The sequence below is a fragment of the Arachis ipaensis genome, chromosome B4 (assembly GCF_059453495.1).
Source record: "Arachis ipaensis isolate K30076 ecotype BB chromosome B4, ASM5945349v1, whole genome shotgun sequence".
NCBI classification, from domain to species: domain Eukaryota; kingdom Viridiplantae; phylum Streptophyta; class Magnoliopsida; order Fabales; family Fabaceae; genus Arachis; species Arachis ipaensis.
Window position 1 is genome coordinate 144,170,911 of NC_142439.1, and position 21,160 is coordinate 144,192,070.

Consider the following 21,160-nt stretch of genomic DNA (forward strand, 5'->3'; position numbering starts at 1 on the left):
ATTACGCACAACACGTCACTTCCTTCAACATAACAGCGTTTCTGAACCTCTCGGGGAGGTATGGGGTACCCAAGAAACAAAGTAGTAATCAGTGATAAACCACCAATTATTAGCTTTTCCCTCCTACTACTCCTACTGTTTCTGCTTCATTCACTAGTGGTTCCTGCGCAGGGTGCATCATCATACCATCCTGACGATGATTTTGCTGTCAACTGTGGCTCATCAAAAGAAACCACAGTCTACGCTGGTCGGAAATGGGTAGGAGACGTTGACTCCAAACTATTTTCTACCATTGAGCAACCACAAACTAAGCAACCATCTCTCATAACTCATACTCCATATCCTCTTTCAGCTAACTCATTTGCGTTTAGCTCTGCACGCATTTTCCTTTCCAATTTCACATACTCCTTCCCTCTCAAAACTAATGGCCCCAAGTTTCTTCGGCTTCACTTTTATCCAACAAATTATCCCAACTCTGAACCCTACAACACCCTTTTTTCCGTTACAGCGGGCAATTTCACCCTTCTCAAGGATTTCAATGCTTCACGTTGGCTCGCCAATGACGAAATGACCTTTTTCATAGAATACTGTGTCAACGTAGAAACAGGAAAGAGGCTTGACCTCACCTTCATTCCCAGAAAATCTTATTATGCTTTCATCAACGGGATTGAGGTGGTCTCCATGCCTCCCTACCTCTATTACACGGACCCCAGCAAGTCCTCCGGGTTTGAGTTTGTAGGCCATGGCATCAGCATGAAAGTGAAAAAGCTCTGCAAACACTTTACAGAATCAACGTTGGTGAAACACAGATTGCACCAGAGCAAGATACTGGTATGTACAGGTCTTGGGAACCGGATGCCGATTACATAGAGAAGCAGTATCCGTCGAGTATTTCATTCGGCTATCCACCACTGAAATTCAACAGTAATATTACTCGAGATTACACTGCACCTAGCCTTGTTTACTTGAGTGCGCGAAGCTACGGGATGCGCGAGACCAAGAATTATAACGTGACTTGGCGGTTTGAAGTGGATTCACAGTTTACTTACATGGTCAGTTTACATTTTTGTGAGTATGCGCCACAAATCAAACGCTATACCGACAGATCTTTTCAGATATTTATATCAGAGCTTTTGGCTGAGGATTGCGCCGATGTGATTGGCTGGAGTGGTGGTAATCACGTTCCTGTTCGAAGGGATTATGTTTTTCAGCTTCTCTCTGATGACCCAGGGCAAAGTTCTAAGAAAGTCAACATTTCCATCAAGCTTCAACGACTGCCAAATGCCGAGTTAACCAACTACCATGATGTCATATTGAATGGCATCGAGATCTTCAAAATCAGTGATGCTACCAACAATCTCGCAGGACCCAATCCAGAACATGTTCGAACTTCCACACAAGAATCACAGAAGTTGCCACAATCATCCAAACACTCAAAGAAAAAGATAATCACTGTTATCGTTGCTGTTATTGCAGTTTCATGCCTCGTGCTGACATCTGTTATTGGAATCATCATTTTCAGTTGGAGGAGGAGGAGTTTTGATTATAGGGAGGGAACCACAAAAAAGGAAGGTTCATCATCGCTGCCATCACACTTATGCCGCTACTTTACAATCGCAGAGATCAGAGCTGCCACAAACAACTTCGACGATGTGTTCATCATCGGGGTTGGAGGGTTCGGTAACGTTTACAAGGGCTACATCGATGAGGGTGCAACCCCCGTGGCCATCAAGCGTCTCAAACCCGGTTCTCAACAAGGCATCAACGAGTTCCTTAACGAGATTGATATGCTTTCCCAGCTCCGGCACCTTCATTTGGTGTCCCTCATTGGTTACTGCAACGATGGCGTAGAGATGATCCTCGTCTATGACTTCATGCAACGTGGCACTCTCCTTGAGTATCTCTACGGTTCAGATAACAAACCTCTTCTTTGGAAGCAGAGGCTCGAAATCCTATTAGGCACAGCAAGAGGGCTGCATTATCTTCATGCAGGTGCGAAGCACAATATCATCCACCGTGACGTCAAGAGCACAAATATCTTATTGGACGAGAAATGGGTGGCCAAGGTTTCCGACTTTGGATTATCCAAAGTAGGACCCACCGGGACTTCCCAAACCCACGTCAGCACCATGGTTAAGGGTAGCCTTGGGTATTTAGACCCTGAGTACTACAAGCGTCAACGCTTGACTTTAAAATCTGACGTGTACTCTTTCGGTGTAGTCCTTCTTGAGGTATTGTGTGCGAGGCCGCCTTTGATCCGTCACGTGGACAAGCACAAGGCCAGCTTGGTTGACTGGGTAAGAAAACTGAATGATCAGGGTAAGCTCGATCAGACGGTGGATATTTTCTTGAAAGGCTCAATCACGCCAGAGTGTTTGAAATGGTACGGTCAATTGGCGATGAGTTGTTTGCATGATGATGGAAATCAACGGCCATCGATGAATGATGTGGTCGGGGCACTCGAGTTTGCAATGCAGTTGGCCGAAGGCGACAAAGATAATAGTTTTGGTGGGGCCCAACAAAAGGAAAAGGGTGAGGAGAGACCGTTGATACCGCAGTTTACGAGTGATGAAGGGAGTGACGTGCTTTTTACTAGTGATGAATAAGGGACCAAGGATAGTAGGGTCGCTAAGATTTCGGGTAGTAGTGAGGAACGTGCTATGATTTCTGGTTTCGTGTTCTCTGTAATTGGAGATCCAAGAGCAAGATAAAATCTACTACAACTTGTTTCAATAATAATGTGGATTTTTTTTAAATAAATAAAATAAATTTTTTATTTATGAAATTTATAGTATTTTTATCAAAATCAATCGCGCTACGTTACCAACAACATTTCTGCCAACTTCTGCCAACTCTTATTTATAACTGTGTTTAATGAAAGTATTTTTGTGGATGTGTCTAATAAAAATGTATTTTTTATGACTGTGTTTAATAAAAGTGTCTTTATAAATATATTTTCTGGATGTGTCTCTTTATATATGTGTTTAAAATATAATAATTAATTATTATTGACAATAAGTTGACAGATAATATGTTGGTACCCTATACTTTTCCTATTAAAATAGACTGTATCTCTTATTTCATTTACAGTGTAAATAAAATAACATTATGTATATATGGTTTACACTGTAAATAAAATAAGACACAATAGATAAAACGTGTATATCTCGTTTAGATATATACAATGTTATTTTATGAAAATAGATAAGAGCAGCAACTTTTGTATTTTATAACCATCAATTGGTCATCAATAATGTTTTTAATGGTGTGAGATTACATCTAATGGTGGGAGATCACTCACTTTTCTTTTGATGATTAAGTGCGGGCCACAAAACACAAAAGTTGCTACCCCTAGACTTTTTCAATAGATAATTTATAGTGTTTTTATCAAAATGGATTGTATCTCTTATTTCATTTACAGTGTAAATGAAATAACATTATGTATATATTGTTTAAACTGTAAATGAAATAAGACACAATAGATGAAATGTGTATATCTCGTTTAGATATATACAATATTATTTTATTTACACTGTAAATGAGATATAATACGACAAAATTTCAGCAGCTATAAAAGGATGTACAACCATTTGTATTCTCTACAAACATTTCACATCATTTTTTCTTCTGTTTTTCTTCGAAAAATTAAGAAAAATGTCTAATGGTAGTGGATATGCAGTTGTTAGTGTGTATCCTCAATTGTCATATGAGAAACGGTGACATTGGAGTGACATTTGAGTATGATAATTCCATTCTATTGCACACTCGACGTATAAGCTCTTTGTCCAAGCTAAAGAGTCTGATATTGACGAACGTTGGTGTTAGAGGGAGAAAAGAGATTGAAAGAGTTGGGTATAGGTTGCTAGCGCCGATGAAAAATGGAGTTTTTTCGGTTCTGTCTGTTTTGCCTCCATGGCGACGAGCATGTGAGGCTCATGTTTGACATCCATGGTAGAATCATGGCGTAACAAGTGATGGAGCCTTCTGCAGAAGTTGGTGATGTCGGTAGCGGTGGATCTGGCAACTCGAATTTTGTGCAGGATGACCCACCTCTTGCACCACTACCGCTACACGTTACTAATCCAGTGGGAGACATGGACGTAGACGGTGAGTAGTTCGATGAAGAGTATGTTGCCGATAGCAATGATAGTGGTTCTTCTGAAAATGATGATGAGAAGGAGTTTGTACTAGAGACGTCGGTCCACGCAGCCTGCCCCGCACCCAATTCCGGCCTTATCAGCTGTACCCAGGCACTATCATATGTTGTATCTGGACGCGATGAATGAAAAGACTTTATTTTTAACGCGGGAGCAGACGATTACAACTTAGACGGTGGTGTGAAATTTTGGGTTGGTCACAGAATCAAAAGCAGAGATGTGATAGTGCAAGGTTTGAAGAATTACAGCATTCATAGAAGTGCTGAGTACCGAGTTGTAGAGTTGGACCAGTTAGAGTACCAAATCTACTATCGGCAATCTGCAGCAGGATACTGATGATGAGGTCAAGTTTAATTATGGTGTATTTTCTTATTTATCGTTATTATATTTGTTAAAAATGTCAACCATGTATATTTTATTTCGTTAGGGAGGTGTGTAGAGTTGGAGGTACGCACACGTGTTTAGCACCCACCATGTCTTAGGACTATTGACAGTTGGACAACAATCTCATTTGTAATGTCATCCTGCCCCTGATATAGTCCAGTCCATCTATCAGTATCCTTGTTCTCCAATATGCAGTTAGGCAAAACTATCACTTTAAACCCTTGTATAGAAAGGTTTGGATGGCAAAGTAAAAGGCAACTGCTCAGATATATGGTGATTGGGAGGAGTCATACAATAAGGTGTCGAGATTGCTGCAAGCATTACAGAGTTGTTATCTCGGAACAATATGTGATTTTAGCGCCGTCCCGTATTATGATGGGCATCTTATGGTCCGCGATTGCAACCAATTTGATAAGGTATTCTGAGCGTTTTTGCTTGTGTGGAGGCTTTCAAGCATTGTAAGCACTTCATCTCTGTCGATAGCACACATCTGTATGTCAAATATGGTGGTGTGTTGCTTATGGGAGTGGCACATGACGGTAACAGTAATATCCTTCCGGTTGCTTTTGCAATTGTTGAGTCTGAGACTATGGAGTTCTGATTGTTTTTCCTTACTAAGCTGAGACGATATGTGACCCCACAAGATGGCCTGTTGATTATATCTGATAAATCACAGGCGATCAAAATTGCATTGAGAGCCGACGATAATGGTTGACACCCTCCTAGAGCGTTCCATGCTTATTGTGTCAGGCACATGGTTGCGAACTTTGTGTCTCATTTCAAATCTGCAGAAGGCAAGCGATATCTCATAAATGCTGCTTATAGTCCCAGCAAGGCTGGGTACGAGTTGTTCATGGATGCCTTGAGAGGTCTGTCGCGTGAAATGGCGGATTGGACAGGTAAATTCAACAAAAAAATATGGTTACAGCTCTACAGCAGCGATTGCCAGTTTGGGCACATGATAACGAACCTCTCCGAGTGCAGGAATGCAGTACTTAAGGGTATGCGTTATTTGCCGATTTCAGCTATCGTGCAATACATTTACGACAGGTTGAGGCAGTTGTTGGTAAGAAAGGGCAGAGAGGCACAGACACATCTGGCAGCAGGAAATCAATTTTTCTAATGGCTGGTAACTGCTATTGAGAAGAACATGGAGGGAATATCGAGGATGCGTGTTACTCACTGCGACAGAAGGACTTCAGCGTTTGTGGTCGAGGAGTTAGAGCCTTTCGAGGGTCACAAAATTCATTTTGTGTTCGATTGTCGATGGACACGTGTGATTGTGGACTTTTCCAATCACTTCATTTTCCATGTCGTCATGCACTTACCATTCGTGCCGCCGCAAGCATCGAATGGGATCAATATGTTCATCCAGTATACAGACAAGAGACTGTATTCAAAGTATATGAGACGAAGTTTCTGCCGATATTAGATGAAAAGCTATAGCCAGAATGGTACGAAACACGCTTGCATCCTAATCCAAGCATGTGCAGGAAAGTTGCTGACAGATCAATTTCCACTCAATTTTATAATGACATAGATGAGGAAGAACGACAAAAAAAAAACAATGTAGTCTATACAGACAAACCGAACATACTTGAAAAGACAGTCTCAATCAACCCACAAACAAAACTCAGCAATGTCGCTAATTTGTTGGGTGTGTATTTGCGGTTATACTTCTTTTTAGCCTTTCTGCTCTTATGCGTTATTTGAAGATCTGGAATATATATATATATATATATATATTAACTTTTTAATATATTAAGAATTTGTGTACAATTATTTTTATGTGAATGTTAGTTAAAAATTGTTAAATAATTTAATATATTAATAATTTAATAATTTTTAACTATCAATTTCATATAAATATCAATTTTATATAAAAATAACTGTACGTGAATTTTTATTTTTCAGTATTTATTCACAATTTTTTTAAAAATTAAAAAATATGAAATAGTGAAACAAATTAGATCAAACTATATTGATTAAATTATATTATTTTTGTCAAAATTAGATCAAACAAATTAATTTGGCCGAAAAATCGGTAAATCAAATCTTAAACTGATTTAAATTAATATTTTTTTTATAGAAAATGACTACAATAATCTTATTATATAAAATGACTAAAATATTCTTATTATATATATTTTTTAATTTTAAAAATTCTAAATTCTAATCCTATAATGATGAGAGAAGAAAAGAGTTAAAATTTAGGATTGTCAATTATATATATAATAAGAATATTTTAGTCTTTTTTATAATAGGGATATTGTAATTATTTTTTATAAAAAATATTAATTTAGATCCGTTCAAGATATAATTTATTGATTTTGTGGTCAAATCAATTTATCTGATCTAATTTTGATAAAATAACATAGTTTAATAAATTATACTTATTGAATTTTAATTACTTAAAAACATCTTTAAAAAAAATATTTTAAGTGTCTTTATCTAAGTGGCATGTTTAGTGAAAGTGATGTTTTGGAGCTTTACGCTTGTTTTTCTAATTTCTACGTTGAATCCTCCTGTGCTCTTATTACCCCCTCAGGTTATTCTAAGTTTTTGTCTCCCTGTAACGAAGTTGTCGTTGTTGTTTGTTAAGATAAACGACGAAACTCCTTCCTGAAACGTTAATTATTGGGCAAAATAATTTTTTTTCTCTAATTCTCATAAATTTAATTTGAAAAGAAAATTTCTAGTTTAACAAGGGAAACAACGATCACGTACTTTCATACATGACTTCATTTTAATAAGTAGGGCCTGTGATTAATAAGCATAACAGTTCATGATCTTCCACGCAGAACTCTGAAATTTATATAAATTTGGTGATATAATATTACTCAACTTCTGTCATGCATCACCTTGGGAGACATATGGTTGGTTATATGTTACACACACTTACACTGACATTTCTTAGAAGAAAAGGTCTGGTGTGAAGTGTGAACGGTGGAAAATGTTCCAAGCTTTGGAATATTGTACATTGAAATAGTCGCATTAAACATACACGGCAATAATAGTAGTACAAACCAGTAACCGTTGATCGTTGGTTGATGATGTCACCTTTACCTTTCTTACGTGTTGTGCTTGTTGTCGTCTTGCCATAAATACAATACGATGATTAAACTTTTCTGCATTTTTGTTGGTGTACTACTCAATAATCATGAACTATTTTTTCAGCCATTTCCATGTTTATAGATCATCAAACATGATATTATTGTTATTCTTATTAGTTCTTCACCAACAACACTATTTCATCAAACCTATATACGCCTATTCTCGTGTAGAAGATTTAGCAATCAACTGTGGCACTGAATCAAACTCTATTGTTCTAGCTAACAAGCGAATTTGGATTGGAGACGCTACCAATTCGAAACACTTTTCTGTCTTAGAATCATCACCACAGAAGAATCAATCTTCAATATCTGTTGCTACTCCTCATCGTGATGATCCTTATGGCACTTCAAGAATCTCTCACTATGAATTCACATATTCAATTCATGGTGTCACTCCTGGTCACAAGTTCATTAAGCTTCACTTCAACCCTGCTTCATACCCCAATTTCCATCCTTCTAAGTCCGTGTTTTCTGTGAAAGCAGGACCTTATACTCTTCTCAGGGACTTCAACGCTTCAGGTGCTGCTCAAGAACACCGAGATCATCATCATCATAGTGATCCAAACAAGATTCTACTTATTGAGTATCAGCACTGCATAAAAGTTGAACCAGGTCAGAATCTAACCTTGACCTTCATCCCAAACACCACTCATAAAGATTCTTATGCCTTTGTTAATGGGATTGAGGTCATGTCTTTGTTCAAGTACCATGATCAATGCAACAAGCAAAAGAAATCGAGGTTCAGATTTTCTGAGGTAGTTCATCATGAAGAGTCATGCATGAATTGTTCACCATCAGCACAACCACCACCATCGCAGACAAAGCCTGCATCAATATCTGGTGGTGTTCTTTACTGTGTCATTGCAGTTTCTGTTTTCATTTCGATGTCTTCTATTTTCCTCTTATGTATCTGGGTTTGGAGAAACTCTAGAATGAAGCACAAGGCCAAGATGGAATTGATCTATGAAGAGACAACAAATTCAAGAAAATCATCAATAACACTGGCCTCAGGGAACTCATGTCGTTGCTTCTCAATCATTGAGATAAGTGCAGCCACCATCAACTTCGATGACATCTTTGTTGTTGGTGTTGGAGGTTTTGGCAAAGTTTACAAAGGCTATATCGATGATGGCACGAAGCCTATCGCCATCAAGCGCTTCATCCCTGAAAATGGTGTGCAAGGTGTTCAAGAGTTCAAGAACGAGGTCGAGATGTTGTCTCAACTTAGCCACCCTCATTTGGTGCCTTTGATTGGTTATTGCAACGACGAAGACGACATGATAATCGTCTATGATTTCATGGCGAATGGGACCCTCCGGGATCATCTGTATGGGACTTGTAATACACCTCTTTCATGGAAGCAAAGACTTAAGATATGCATAGGGGCAGGGCTAGGATTGGAATATCTCCACAGTGGAGCAAAATTCAAGATCATTCATCGTGATGTGAAGACATCAAATATCTTGTTGGATGAGGAATGGGTGGCTAAGGTTTCTGATTTTGGGTTGTCCAAAATTGGACCAAATGGGGAGTCAAAGTTCCATGTTAGCACAGAGGTTAAGGGTAGTCTTGGATATTTAGACCCTGAATACTCAAAGACTAAGAGGTTGACTCATAAATCTGATGTGTATTCTTTTGGTGTGGTGTTGCTTGAGGTGTTGTGTGGTAGGGCACCTTTGCTTAGAAAAGTTGAGGGACCAAAGAGGTGCCTTGTGGAATGGGCAAGGTCCTGCCAAAGTGAGGGACCCCATGCCATTGACCAAATGGTTGATCCGTTTATTAGGGGCAAGATTGTCCAAGAATGTTTGAGCAAGTTTGTTGAGATGGCACTGAATTGTGTTGTTCATGAAGGAAATCAGAGGCCATCAATGGGACAAGTGGTGGAGGGACTTGAACTTGCCTTGCAGCTTCAACTAAAATCAGAAGACTGATGCTTGTGTCATCTTTTGACCACATGTTAATATTTTTTATATATATCAGCAAGAATGTCCCACGGTGACATGCATTTTTGTACCTTATGGTTAATTTATTTATGTGCTTGTAAATAATTATGTTGATGATACTGTTGACTGTTGAGGTTTTTTCACCGAGATCATAGTAGCTAGATGAAAAATTTTCAGATAACTCAGCATAGCAAAACAAGTATTGGTATATGTAACTTTTCTCCAAAGTTGTAGTGTGTGATCCAAATATCCAATTACAGTTGCAAGCAATAATGATTTAAAATGAATTAAATGTAAATTGACAACACTATGCACTAGCCAACAACCATTCTGCTTTCTATGTTGATGAACAAGCTTGTGAAGTTGATCCAGCCTGCAAACAAAGAATCAGAATTAGTTTTACTAGCTCCATATTAATATTTTTCTGTTTCTCATAATAAGTCAAAGAAAAGCTTTACCTGACATGCATGAACATCATCACATCCACACAATAGCTTCCCATTGAGAGTGTCCACTGCTTGAAAAGAACCTCCTCCCTCACTTCTCTGCATAATAACAATATGAGATTATGAGTATTATTCTCATGATGATGATTTGATGATTTAGCTGCCAATACATTTGAAAAACAAAAACCAACCTTGTAGAAATCAACAGCAACAAAATTAGCCCAACGGTTACCAGAATCACCATAACAAGTTCTTAGCATACCAATTAGTGCTCCAGAGTTCTCTTTACATGTGATTAGCTTAATTGGAGTAGTTTGGAAATAGTTTACCAACACCAATGATTTGCTTTTGTCATTAAGAGGAGATGACTCTGCCCTGTTTGGACAGCTTCCATTTTTCATTCCACCATCTCCATCTGCACAATTTAAATCAACATTTGTATATAATTTATACCAAGATACATTGAGTTTTGAATATAATATATTGTTGTTTTCCCTTACATTGATTTTCAACCATGTAATTCCACTGGTATGCAATGCCTTCACTTTGTTCCTTAGACTTGATAGAAGTGAAGACTAGTAATCTTTGGTTTTTGGAAACCATGTCACTAACAAGAGGCCAATCTCCACCATTCTTGGGCATTCTACTTAGGGGGAACCAATACTTCATTAGTCCAGCATCAGTGAAAACCTTTGTCAAACCATTTGGGGTATGAACATAATCTTCCAAGATAATTGTGACAATTTCTGATGGATTTGCTGAAAGAAAAGCTTCAATTTCCTTCAGTGTGTCTATAGCAGGTTCCTGCTAGTTAATTACATATTAGAATCTTGCTGCAGATGTAGTGATTAAGAATGTTAAAAAGTTCTTCGACAAAGTAGGTAGGAAAGCTTAGACCAAATGAAAAAAAAAATGGAATTATTTACATACAAAAGCTGTGAAGTCATAGCAATTGCCTCCAAATGAATGGCATAACCAAACATCCCCTTTAAAATCATATGTATCCAGCATTAGTGCTCTAACTCCATTCTGCAAATTAATCATTATATTGATGAAACAAAATGGAGGGTTATAAACATTGCTTATAACACATATATGGTTGTGAACAATAATATCTCACATTAAGTTGTTGTGTAACATTGTCTTCTTGGTTGGTGACTGTGACACGTGGCACGCCTGTGTGAGATGGCTCCCCTTCGATTGCATATGAATTGTGTGTTGTCAAAAATGCATATTTGTTGAACGGTAGAGAATTGTTCTATGTATCCATACACAAGGAAAAAAAAAAATTAAGTATGGAATAATTACAATTTTCTTGTCTATTTGACTAAAAGCAAATAAAATAAATTGTTTATTAATCTTTCACTAGATTTACTTTCTTTTTTCCTGGTCAGAATATTCAAGAATTTACTGTTTTGTTTCTGTGTTGCTTAGCCGGCCATGAACATAGCTACATAAGACTTTTTCTTAGGCCCAAAAATATTACAAATTAAAAAAATAAAACAAAAACATATGACTTTTTCATAATAACCTTCCAACAAATTGGACTGATCTGATAACGATACACTAACAGATTCAGATGTTTATCATAACTCTTCATTTCTTAATACAAAATTAAAATTGATTAAAAACTCAGCAAAACAAAAATATAAGAGAATGTAGGATAATGTAACATGAGAGAAATGGATGGTATGGTTTGTGTTTTTCTTTTTTCTTTTTATTTTGTCTGTTTTTAATATTTGTAATAGATAAAAATATAATTTCATTATTTTGACTATTTTTTTTGTCACAATTTTAAAAACAAAAAAATTATGAAAATAAAAACACAAATCAAAATAGGGTCTGGATTTCTGGGCACAAGAATAATACCCTAGTGACACAACCACCATGGTTGGCATTGATGCATGCCAACCACCTTGTATATGTTTATCATAAATAAAAGTGTGCCGGTGCTAATTTTTTAATAAAAAAACAATTAAAATGAATCCAGAACAGTGAAGATATAATATAGAATAATAGATAACTTACTATGAGCTTGAATTGATTAGTGATTGATGATCTGACACACCTTGAGCCTGTGAACCCAAATGGACATGAGAAACAATACAGTCCACTTCCACAATCTTTATCAGATGAACACTCATCAAGTAGCTAATAAAATCAATACAAAGCAATAATAATTGAATAAATAACTTAAAGATAGATTTCATAAATTAAAATTAAAGCAGCATATATAGTGAGAGGGATACAAATACAAACCCTGCAAGTTCCATTAGAACAAGCAGCTGAAACATTGTAAAACAATGATGGGAGAATAACCATAAGCAAGCAGAGAAGAGAACCCATATTGTGAAAAATAACAATGATAATATCAATGATGGGGTTTTATTGAGTTGGCTGAGAAAACGAAATTCATGGGATTGTCATGTTTATAAAAATCTTATATAGGAAATTTTATTTGGACATTGGGATATTCTTCCATATACGCCTAATGTTCATTAAAGCCTTGCCACATAGGCCTATTGACATGGCAAAACTTTAAATTATTATTCTTCATCATGGGAATGGTCTTTGAACCTTTGATATTTGGAATGATTCGGATACTAATAAGAGATTATGCGAGGAAGAAATTGTTTTATCAAAATAAATATTATTTTGTAGAAATCTACCGTGTAACATAGGCAGAATTTTGCGTGTTTGTTTGGAATATTATCTGCAGAATAAAACGTAAGGGTGTTGTTTAATGGTGGCAAAATTTGAATGACAAATCACAAAATCTCACGGTTCATCTTCATGGTTAAATAATACATAAATATCTGAAAACGGTTTCCTTGACTCTTATCAATGTATGGTTTAAAAAGTAGGTTATTAGTTATAGTCACTCTTGACTCTTGAGTCTCCACAGGGAAAGAACTGGACTAAAAGGTTTCCTACACTCAATTTTGAAGCTTGCACACCTCAATTGGAATTTGGAACCTAAAGGTATCTATGTGTTAGAAATATAAACATACGTATCTCCTTCTATCAGCTTAAGCTTTTGGAAAAACACAGCACAAATAATGGGTTTGTTTTCCTTGTGGTGTAATCCAAGGCCAAGGGGAACAAAACAACCTTCAAACACCATACAAGAACTTTGTCACCAATTTTCATTTGCTGAGAAACAATCAGCAAAATTGCAACTTCAATGAGTCTTTGATAATTGGACCAGGTGTGTTTGGCAGTACTGTTTACAAAGGTTTTCTGCAGAAAAATGGACAGAAAATTATATTCACCAGCCACCACCATGATTCCGGTCATCGGCCTCCTCTTGCAGTGCTAGTGCTAGCTCCAGTTCAACCTCTACTTCACCTATATTTGGTCTTTCATTTGCTTCTCTGCTCAAGCATCTTTTTGTGACATCTATGAATACTGCCAAACATTCTGGTGCTATCTTTCTCATCAGAATTGGATCAATAATCTCATCAACTGAGAATCTCTCCAACATTTCAGATATATCCACGAATGGATTCATTAAATCAAATGGATCGAGAGAGAAATCTGATGAGCTCTCCAACATGATGATTTTGTCAAAGATGGTGTGCTTGTAAGTAGTGGATACAACTTCTATTAGGACCATACCAAATGAATAAACATCACATTTATCTGTGAAGATTCTGGTTAGGACATGCTCAGGTGCTATGTAACCAGCTGAACCTACAGCAATCAATGGAAGCATTAAGTTATTCATTTGATGAAGTTATTAACAAACAACTTTGATCATAAAGTAAATATAGTTACCCATAACCATGTCAACTTTTACTGGTTTTGGTTTTGAATTCAAAGGTGGCCCCTGCAAGGAAAATCCAAGATGTGAGAGTTTAGGTACCATGTTTTTGTCCAAAAGAATGTTATGAGGTTTCATGTCACAGTGAAAGATGGGGCACTTGGTTCCTGTGTGAAGATAGTGTAGTCCTTTTGCTGCTCCAATGCATATTTCTAACAATTTCTTCCATGACAAATCTTCTATATTCTTGGAACATAGGTAATCATAGAGAGAGCCATTGGACATGTGTTCGTACACAAGAATCTTCTCATCTTTGTGGTTGCAGAATCCTATAAGGGAGACTAAATTTGGATGGTGAAGTTGGAAGTGGAATTCGATTTCCTTCTTGAACTTCCATAGGTCGGTTTCGCGATTCAACCTCTTCAATGCCACTGTGAAATCACTTGCACCATTATGTTTGATACAACATTTGTATACTCTATTATATGCTGATATTTCAGTTAAATGGTTTGCATCAAAGTTGTTGGTTGATTTCCTAAGATCTTCAAGAGAGAACTGTGGGCATAGCTCTTCAATTATTGATGGATACAGCTTCTTAGATGAACTTACATGCTCTGAATGGCAGAAACTCAAATACTTATCAAGCATTATCCCCATTTCTGACTTGCATTTCCATGCATACAAGGGAAATATTTTGTAATAATATGAATGAGGAAAGTCTTCAACCTAGCAAACCTGTTAGTTGTGCAGGTAAAATCTTTCTCTGTGGCAAAAGAAAGCTCGAGTTAGTTGTGCAAGACTTTACATGAGGTAATGCAATGATTAAAGACTTGCACAGAGAAGGAAGGAAATCAGTACATAGATGTGAATATAACAGAAATTAGTTCTTGATACCGAGGATTTCAACATTACATGTAGTTGACAAGGGAGAAAAGTCCAACATGACCAACAACTCAGCTTATGTTCAAAATCATTTTGGTTGGATTCAAGTCCTCAAAATAAACATTATGGAATTTTTTAGTCATATTTATGCAGCAATTCATGTTGAATCAGCTTGATCCCATGTTATACATGATTTACCTTTTACAATCCAAGAGGTGACACACTTATTTGCATCTGCATCTTATCATATCATAAATATCTGAAAAAAAATAAATAAAAGCTTCAATTTTCTCAGCAAAGTTGGGACCAAAAATGCAGAAACAGATGAACTTCCTGTTGACATTATCATGAAGTAAATAAAATAGGATAGAATTTAGCTTCATGGAGAATCTATAAACACCTTGCTATTTTTTCCAGACTCATCTTTCAAGTAACTTATTGAATCATTGTTCATTAAAGTGGCATATAGAATATTATTTTTATGTTGGCTGAATCATCTTGTTTTCTTCATTAATAAAGCATAAGGGAAGGGGATGAAGGAACTAATTCATAAACTCCAAATTGATTATTGGATCAACAATTCAACATAAATGAACTTATGAAATGTATAGCTTCTGAATAGAAAAGAACCTGAAGGTTATTCAGAGACAAAGCTTCATGTAGCTCCTACTTACCTTCATGCTGCAGTCCAAGAATGCAGTGGCTCATCCAAGGTCCCTTACTAGCTTAATTCAGTTGTAAATTTATCATGGTCGGCATTGTCTTTCATATCTTGGCGTTTTCTGTGTACCTAACTTTGACTATTACTCTTTACATTTATTTTTGGTCTTGGAGTTAAAACTTGTTGAAGTTAATAATATATTATGACAAATGTTGTTAGGTTCATAAGAATATGGCCCAAATTATAAAAGGTGTTTGGTGTGTGTGTTTTAATGATGTAATTATGCAGACAGATTGGGAAACAGTTGAGCCAAGAAAGTTGAGGCCCATAACAAAATTGAAAAACCTGCTAGCTTGATATTTCTTTGGAGTAGAAAAGTCCAATAAAAAAACAATCATCATGACCAAAAACAAGTTCTACAATCATTCGAGATAAAGATAACGGACAACACCCAATTCTCAAGAATCCATAGTACCTATGGTAGTGTGTGTGAGTGTGTTGTGTGAGTATGTGAAACATGGGTATAATACTTAGGATTGGAGCTGTCCAATCCGTTTGACCAAAAAAAAAAAAAACACCCAATTCTCCAAAGTTTCAATCTAATATAAGGATTATTGAGCAAGTGAATTGAGGTGGTTTTCTGATAAGTCATTCATACAGACTACAGAGGACAAAGAACAGGAATAGAAAGTTTTTTATACTCAATTTTGAAACATGAACACCTTAGTGGGTGTGTCTACCCAAGATACAGATGGTATATGTCTGCTGTTTGGTTAGTAAAAAACACAATTTTAAAAGACACTAGAAGTAAAAAAAGGTACAAAATCTGTATATGGAACTGAAGTGTAGAACACAAATTTTGAGATACAAACAATATTTTTAACATTTATTTTCCAAATATACCTTCATTTATCTTCTTCCTCCTCCCTTTCCTTTCCTCCCTTCCACTCCCAAAAAACAGAGACCTCTCATCTTCTCTTCCTGTCACTCAGCCCACCGCCGCCTCTCCTCCTCCTTTCCTTCCACCCAAATCACTGCTGTCTCTCCTCCCTTCGTGTCACCAGACCACCACCGCCTTTCTTCCACTCAGGCCACCGCCTCTCCTCCATTTCTTCCATCCAGACCACCGGTACCACTCCCCATCCCTTCCTTCCTCCCTTTCGTCGACGTGTTTCCAGATCCGCGCACCGTTCTCCCTTTCTATCTCTCAATCTGCCTTCGCCTACTCTTCTATTTGCAGATCCGTATTTCCCTGCCTCTCATCTCTGTCACCATCTTCCTTCACTTCTGCTCCTCTTCCCCGCCTTCTGGTTGTCTTTTGTTTTTGTATAATTTAATTTTTTTTTATTTGTTTGAATTTTGGTTAAGTTTTGTTAAAATAATTTTGTATTGATTTTGTTAGATTGAATTTTTTTAATGATATTTGTTAGATTAAATTTGTTATTTAGTTTTAGATTGTTAACGGTGATTGTTTGGTTGAGATGGTGGCTGATTGTTAATGGTGGTGGTTTGGTTGAGATGATGGTTGTGTAGTGGTGGCACTGATAATAGTTTGCAATAAGGACAATATTGAAATTTTAACAAGACTAGGATTTGTGGGTTCCGTCTTGTACTTAGATACCAAAATTAAAAAAATTGTGTTTTGTTGTGTCTATGTCTTTATTGTTTATGTCTCTGTCTATGTTTCAAAGTATACACAAAACAAACGCATCTAAAGGCTTGGTCTCTTATTAGGTAGTTTGTGGTCTCTTCACTCTTAACTCGAGTCTTCACCAAAACACAGCACAAATAATGGGTTTGTTTTGTTTGTGGTGTAATACAAGGCCAAGGGAAACAAAACAACCTTCAACCACCATACAAGAACTTTGTCATCAATTTTCTTTTGCTGAGATACAATCAGCAACATGTAACTTCAATGAGTCTTTGGTAATTGGACAAGATGGAATTGGCACTTTTTACAAAGGTTTTATAGAGACAAGTTCTACCCATGTTGCCATCAAACACTGCAACAAGGATTCTCTTGATCTCGGGTTTAAGCATGAGGCTGTTTTGCTTTGTCAGCTTCACCATCCCAATCTGATTCCTCTAGTTGGATTTTGCATCGAAAGGAACGAGCTCATTCTTGTGTATGAGTACATGTCCAATGGCTCCCTTTATGATCACATTCATGGTAGAAACTTTAATCCACTTTCATGGAAGAGGAGGCTTCAAATTTGCATTGGGGTGGCGCGTTCACTGCACTATCTTCATACAGGAGCCAAATATGTTATCATTCATCGTGATGTTAAGACAAGTAACATTCTTTTGGATAGTAGTATGGAGCCTAAAGTTTCTGGTTTAACATTTTCCAAAAGGGGACCTCTTAGTATCTCAAAGACATTGACAAGGGTGGAGTCCAGGGTGCTGGGAACATGGGGATATGCTGATCCAGAATATGTGGCAACTGGTTTTTTGACCGAAAAATCAGATACATATTCATTTGGAATAGTTTTGTTAGAAGTTTTGAGTGCAAAGCTGGCACTAGACATTCACAAGGAACACTTGGAAAACTGCAATCAATCACTCAAGTCATATGCAGAGGAAATCGTTGATCCTTTTCTTAAGTCAAAGATTGCTCCAGATTGTTTGAAAACATTTTTTGACATCACTGAGAGATGTTTGCTCAAAGAGGGAAGGGAGAGGCCAGACATGGGGGAAGTGGAACTCCAACTTGAACATGCACTAAAATCTCAAGAGGAAGCTGATGCCAAGATTTGATAACTAAAGTTTTCTGATGATAGAATATGATCTAATAATAACTAGGATTTATTTCATGTTGGGTTTCAAATGTACTGAATATGTAATACTAGTTTGTAATTTGATTGCAATTTGTAATTCAATTCATACTAAGTTTATAAATCCATAAAATTCTAAGGTTCAAAAAGTGATTTCATTCCACAAGCAAGCCAAATACATAGAAGACACTCGATTAGTCAAATCACTAATGACTCGTGAGTTGCAAAAGTCAAAAAGGGAAGGAAGAAATTTCTCTTCTCTTTCTGTGGAGCTCTAAGGAAATTAAAGTTGATAGTTGTAGGAGGTTGAATAAATATGTTGGATGAAGTTGCATTTAATGCAACACGATAACTATTTAGGGGATATTGGTATGAACACAATGAATATTTACTTATAGGTTGTTATAGCTGAAGCAGAATCACAAAGTCAACTAATGTGGCTTTTGTTTGACTTTGTAGTCATACAAAGACAAAGACTTGCGTTTTAAGCTAGCAAGCATATCATGCATTCATATATTAGTTCAAGACCAATATTCAATCTTGTTCCAAAACACAGCACAAAAAATGGGTGTTCTTTCAGTTTTGTCTTGTTTCATTAAACCATCTTCTGATTCTTATCCAACACTCATGTCAGCAAAACCACCTTCATCCATTGTAAATGAACTTTGCCATCAGTTTTCTCTTGCAGAGATACAATCAGCAATAGCAAGAAATCCCAACGAGTTTTCGAAACTAGGACAACCCCGTGGATTCAAGAATGTTTTCAAAGGTTATCTGCAGAATAGTAATATCCCAATTGCCATCAAGAGGTGCAGCATTGGATCATTTTCACAGCAGCTGTTCTCAGAGTTCAAGAATGAGATTGTCTTGCTTTGTCAGCTGCACCATCCTAATCTCATGCCTCTAACCGGATTCTGTATCGAAAGAAACGAGTTGATTATCGTGTACGAATACATGTCTAATGGCTCCCTTTTTGATCATCTTCATCATATATACCATGATCCACTTTCATGGAAGAGGAGGCTTCAAATTTGCATAGGTGTGGCTCGTGGACTTCACTATCTTCACACTGGAGCCAAGCATGTTATCATCCACCGCCACATTAAGACAAGTAACATTCTTTTGGATGATAACTGGGAGCCTAAAGTTTCAGGTTTGTCACTGTCCAAAAGGGTTCCTCTTAGTATCTCAAAGTCATTGATTAGAGTGGAGTCAGATGTAAAAGGAACATTTGGATATCTTGATCCAGAATATGTAAGAACCGGAGTGCTTACCGAAAAATCAGATGTATTTTCATTCGGTGTAGTTTTGTTAGAGGTTGTGAGTACAAGAACAATGCAAAAGGAACGTTTGTATAACCAGATTCATTCAATGAAATCATATGCAGAGGAAATTGTTGATCCATTTCTCAAGTCAAAGATTGATTCAGATTGTTGGAGAACTTTTGTTGACATCACTGAGAGATGTTTGGCTGAAGATGGAAGGGAGAGGCCAGACATGGGGGAAGTGGAGTTGGAGCTTGAACATGCACTGCAATTGCAAGAGGAAGCTGATGCCAAGATTATTGGTTCAGAAAATTTTGATAGAATATGATTTTCTTTTTCTGAGTTGCATCCTGCTTTGGCTCTTTCTCCACTTCTTTGGAGTTCTATAAACAGAATAGAAAAAAAGCTAATATTATTTCAATAACTTGGTTGAAAATTAAGTTGATCCCTTCAAAGTCAAATAAGGAGGCTTCTGATTATGATTTGACAAAGACGTATGAACTACCTCATTAGTACAAGAAGATCAAGACTTGGTGTTTCTATGCCATAAATCCTCAATCTCCATCAAAACACAACACAGATGGGTTTTCCCTTCTTTTCAAGCTTGTCTTGTTTCGGTGACTCAAGTCAAAGGGCGACAAATCCATCTTCTTCTGATCCCACACTCATCTCAACAGAACCACCTTCATCTATCATAACTGAACTCTGCCATCAGTTTACACTTGCAGAGATACAATCAGTGACAAGAAACTTCGAAAAGTCTTTGGGAGAAAGCAGGTTTGGTATTGTTCACAGAGGCTATGTAGGAAATACTTCTAAACCGGTTGCAGTCAAGCAGTATAAGAAGGACTCAGGTTTTGGTTTCTTGGAGTTCAAGAATGAGATTGTCTTGCTTTCGCAGCTGCACCACCCCAACCTCATCTCTTTGGTTGGGTTTTGCGTCGAAAGAAATGAGTTAATTCTTGTAAATGAGTTGCTTCCTAAGGGTACTCTTTATCGTCATCTTCACGGTCGAAACATTCATCCACTTCCATGGAAGAGGAGGCTACAGATTTGCATAGGCGTGGCACGTGGACTTCACTATCTTCACACTGGAGCCAAGTATACTATCATTCACCGCGACATTAAGACAAGTAACATTCTTTTGGATGATAACTGGGAGCCTAAAGTTTCAGGTTTAACACTGTCCAAAAGAGTATCTCTTAGGAGCTCAAAGTCATTGAAAAGGACTGAGTCAGATATAAAAGGAACATATGGATATAAAGATCCAGAATATGAAAGAACTGGAGTGCTGACTGAAAAATCAGATGTATATTCTTTTGGGGTAGTTCTGTTAGAAGTTGTAAGTGCAAAGCCGCCGCGGGAGATTTACAGGGAATACTTGGAAGACTGCAATCAGTCTCTCGAGTCATATGCAGAGAAAAATGTTGATCGATTTCTTAAGTCAAAGATTGAACCAGATTGTTGGAAAATATTTGTTGACATCACTGAGAGATGCTTGCTTGCAGAGGGGAGGGAGAGGCCAGACATGGGGGAAGTGGAGGTGGAGCTTCAACATGCACTGCAATTTCAGGAGGAAGCTGATAGAATATGATTTGCTTAGTTGGGTTTATTTCATGTATGCATACTTGTAGTTTTGGATGTAGTGAGACTGTTTTTATCTGAATTTTGATTGTCATTTAATCAATTCATGGTGGGTGTTGAACCTTTCTCAGTTCTTCTATTTCCAGAACCTGTTTCTCTTTGATCCATGTTGAAAGGAAATATAAACA

General features: G+C 37.0%; 3 protein-coding genes and 4 pseudogenes across 6 annotated transcripts; 5 read left to right on the top strand and 2 right to left on the bottom strand.

The window, feature by feature from the left end:
• Positions 1-2,769, top strand: LOC107635434 (receptor-like protein kinase FERONIA pseudogene; annotated as a pseudogene).
• A 4,813-nt stretch (positions 2,770-7,582) lies between these two features.
• Positions 7,583-9,740, top strand: LOC107635439 (receptor-like protein kinase FERONIA). Its single transcript, XM_088483328.1, has 2 exons — positions 7,583-8,041; positions 8,138-9,740. Exons 1-2 carry the CDS (start codon positions 7,702-7,704, stop codon positions 9,583-9,585), a joined length of 1,788 nt encoding a protein of 595 aa, XP_088339454.1. The 5' UTR covers positions 7,583-7,701; the 3' UTR covers positions 9,586-9,740.
• Positions 9,741-9,752: 12 nt separating this feature from the next.
• Positions 9,753-12,533, bottom strand: LOC107635440 (PLC-like phosphodiesterases superfamily protein). Its single transcript, XM_016338913.3, has 8 exons — positions 12,303-12,533; positions 12,072-12,194; positions 11,164-11,301; positions 10,974-11,072; positions 10,544-10,847; positions 10,235-10,458; positions 10,056-10,142; positions 9,753-9,970 (listed from the first exon to the last, which is right to left on the bottom strand). The coding sequence occupies exons 1-8, from the start codon at positions 12,387-12,389 to the stop codon at positions 9,935-9,937; spliced, it is 1,098 nt and encodes a 365-aa protein (XP_016194399.1). The 5' UTR covers positions 12,390-12,533; the 3' UTR covers positions 9,753-9,934.
• Positions 12,534-12,833: 300 nt separating this feature from the next.
• On the bottom strand, positions 12,834-16,095 carry LOC107635441 (receptor-like protein kinase ANXUR2). Of its 2 annotated transcripts, none has more exons than XM_016338916.3 (4): positions 15,363-16,095; positions 14,887-14,947; positions 13,821-14,569; positions 12,834-13,736 (listed from the first exon to the last, which is right to left on the bottom strand). In XM_016338916.3, exons 3-4 carry the CDS (start codon positions 14,461-14,463, stop codon positions 13,312-13,314), a joined length of 1,068 nt encoding a protein of 355 aa, XP_016194402.1. In that variant the 5' UTR covers positions 14,464-14,569; positions 14,887-14,947; positions 15,363-16,095; the 3' UTR covers positions 12,834-13,311. The 2 variants fall into 2 exon arrangements, with proteins under 2 accessions (XP_016194402.1, XP_016194400.1); XM_016338914.3 differs by having other exon boundaries at positions 15,319-15,518.
• Positions 16,096-16,703: 608 nt separating this feature from the next.
• On the top strand, positions 16,704-18,272 carry LOC107635444 (receptor-like protein kinase ANXUR2 pseudogene; annotated as a pseudogene). Its single transcript, XR_015880704.1, has one exon. The product of XR_015880704.1 is annotated as a receptor-like protein kinase ANXUR2 pseudogene (transcript).
• Positions 18,273-18,687: 415 nt separating this feature from the next.
• Positions 18,688-19,716, top strand: LOC107637341 (receptor-like protein kinase FERONIA pseudogene; annotated as a pseudogene).
• Positions 19,717-19,902: 186 nt separating this feature from the next.
• On the top strand, positions 19,903-21,105 carry LOC107635443 (receptor-like protein kinase FERONIA pseudogene; annotated as a pseudogene). The gene has a single exon (XR_015880703.1). The product of XR_015880703.1 is annotated as a receptor-like protein kinase FERONIA pseudogene (transcript).
• Positions 21,106-21,160: the final 55 nt, after the last annotated feature.

Bases quoted from the DNA above. Each gene is read 5' to 3' on its own strand.
- LOC107635439 (XM_088483328.1), top strand. From the start codon at position 7,702: ATGAACTATTTTTTCAGCCATTTCCATGTTTATAGATCATCAAACATG. The intron at 8,042-8,137 runs GTGTCACTCCTG...CTGTGAAAGCAG, and splicing joins ATTCACATATTCAATTCATG to GACCTTATACTCTTCTCAGG.
- LOC107635440 (XM_016338913.3), bottom strand. From the start codon at position 12,389: ATGGGTTCTCTTCTCTGCTTGCTTATGGTTATTCTCCCATCATTGTTT. The intron at 12,195-12,302 runs GTTTGTATTTGT...TGATTTTATTAG, and splicing joins GTTCTAATGGAACTTGCAGG to CTACTTGATGAGTGTTCATC. The intron at 10,848-10,973 runs GTATGTAAATAA...ATTAACTAGCAG, and splicing joins GCTATGACTTCACAGCTTTT to GAACCTGCTATAGACACACT.
- LOC107635441 (XM_016338916.3), bottom strand. From the start codon at position 14,463: ATGGGGATAATGCTTGATAAGTATTTGAGTTTCTGCCATTCAGAGCAT. The intron at 13,737-13,820 runs GTAACTATATTT...TGATTGCTGTAG, and splicing joins AAAAGTTGACATGGTTATGG to GTTCAGCTGGTTACATAGCA.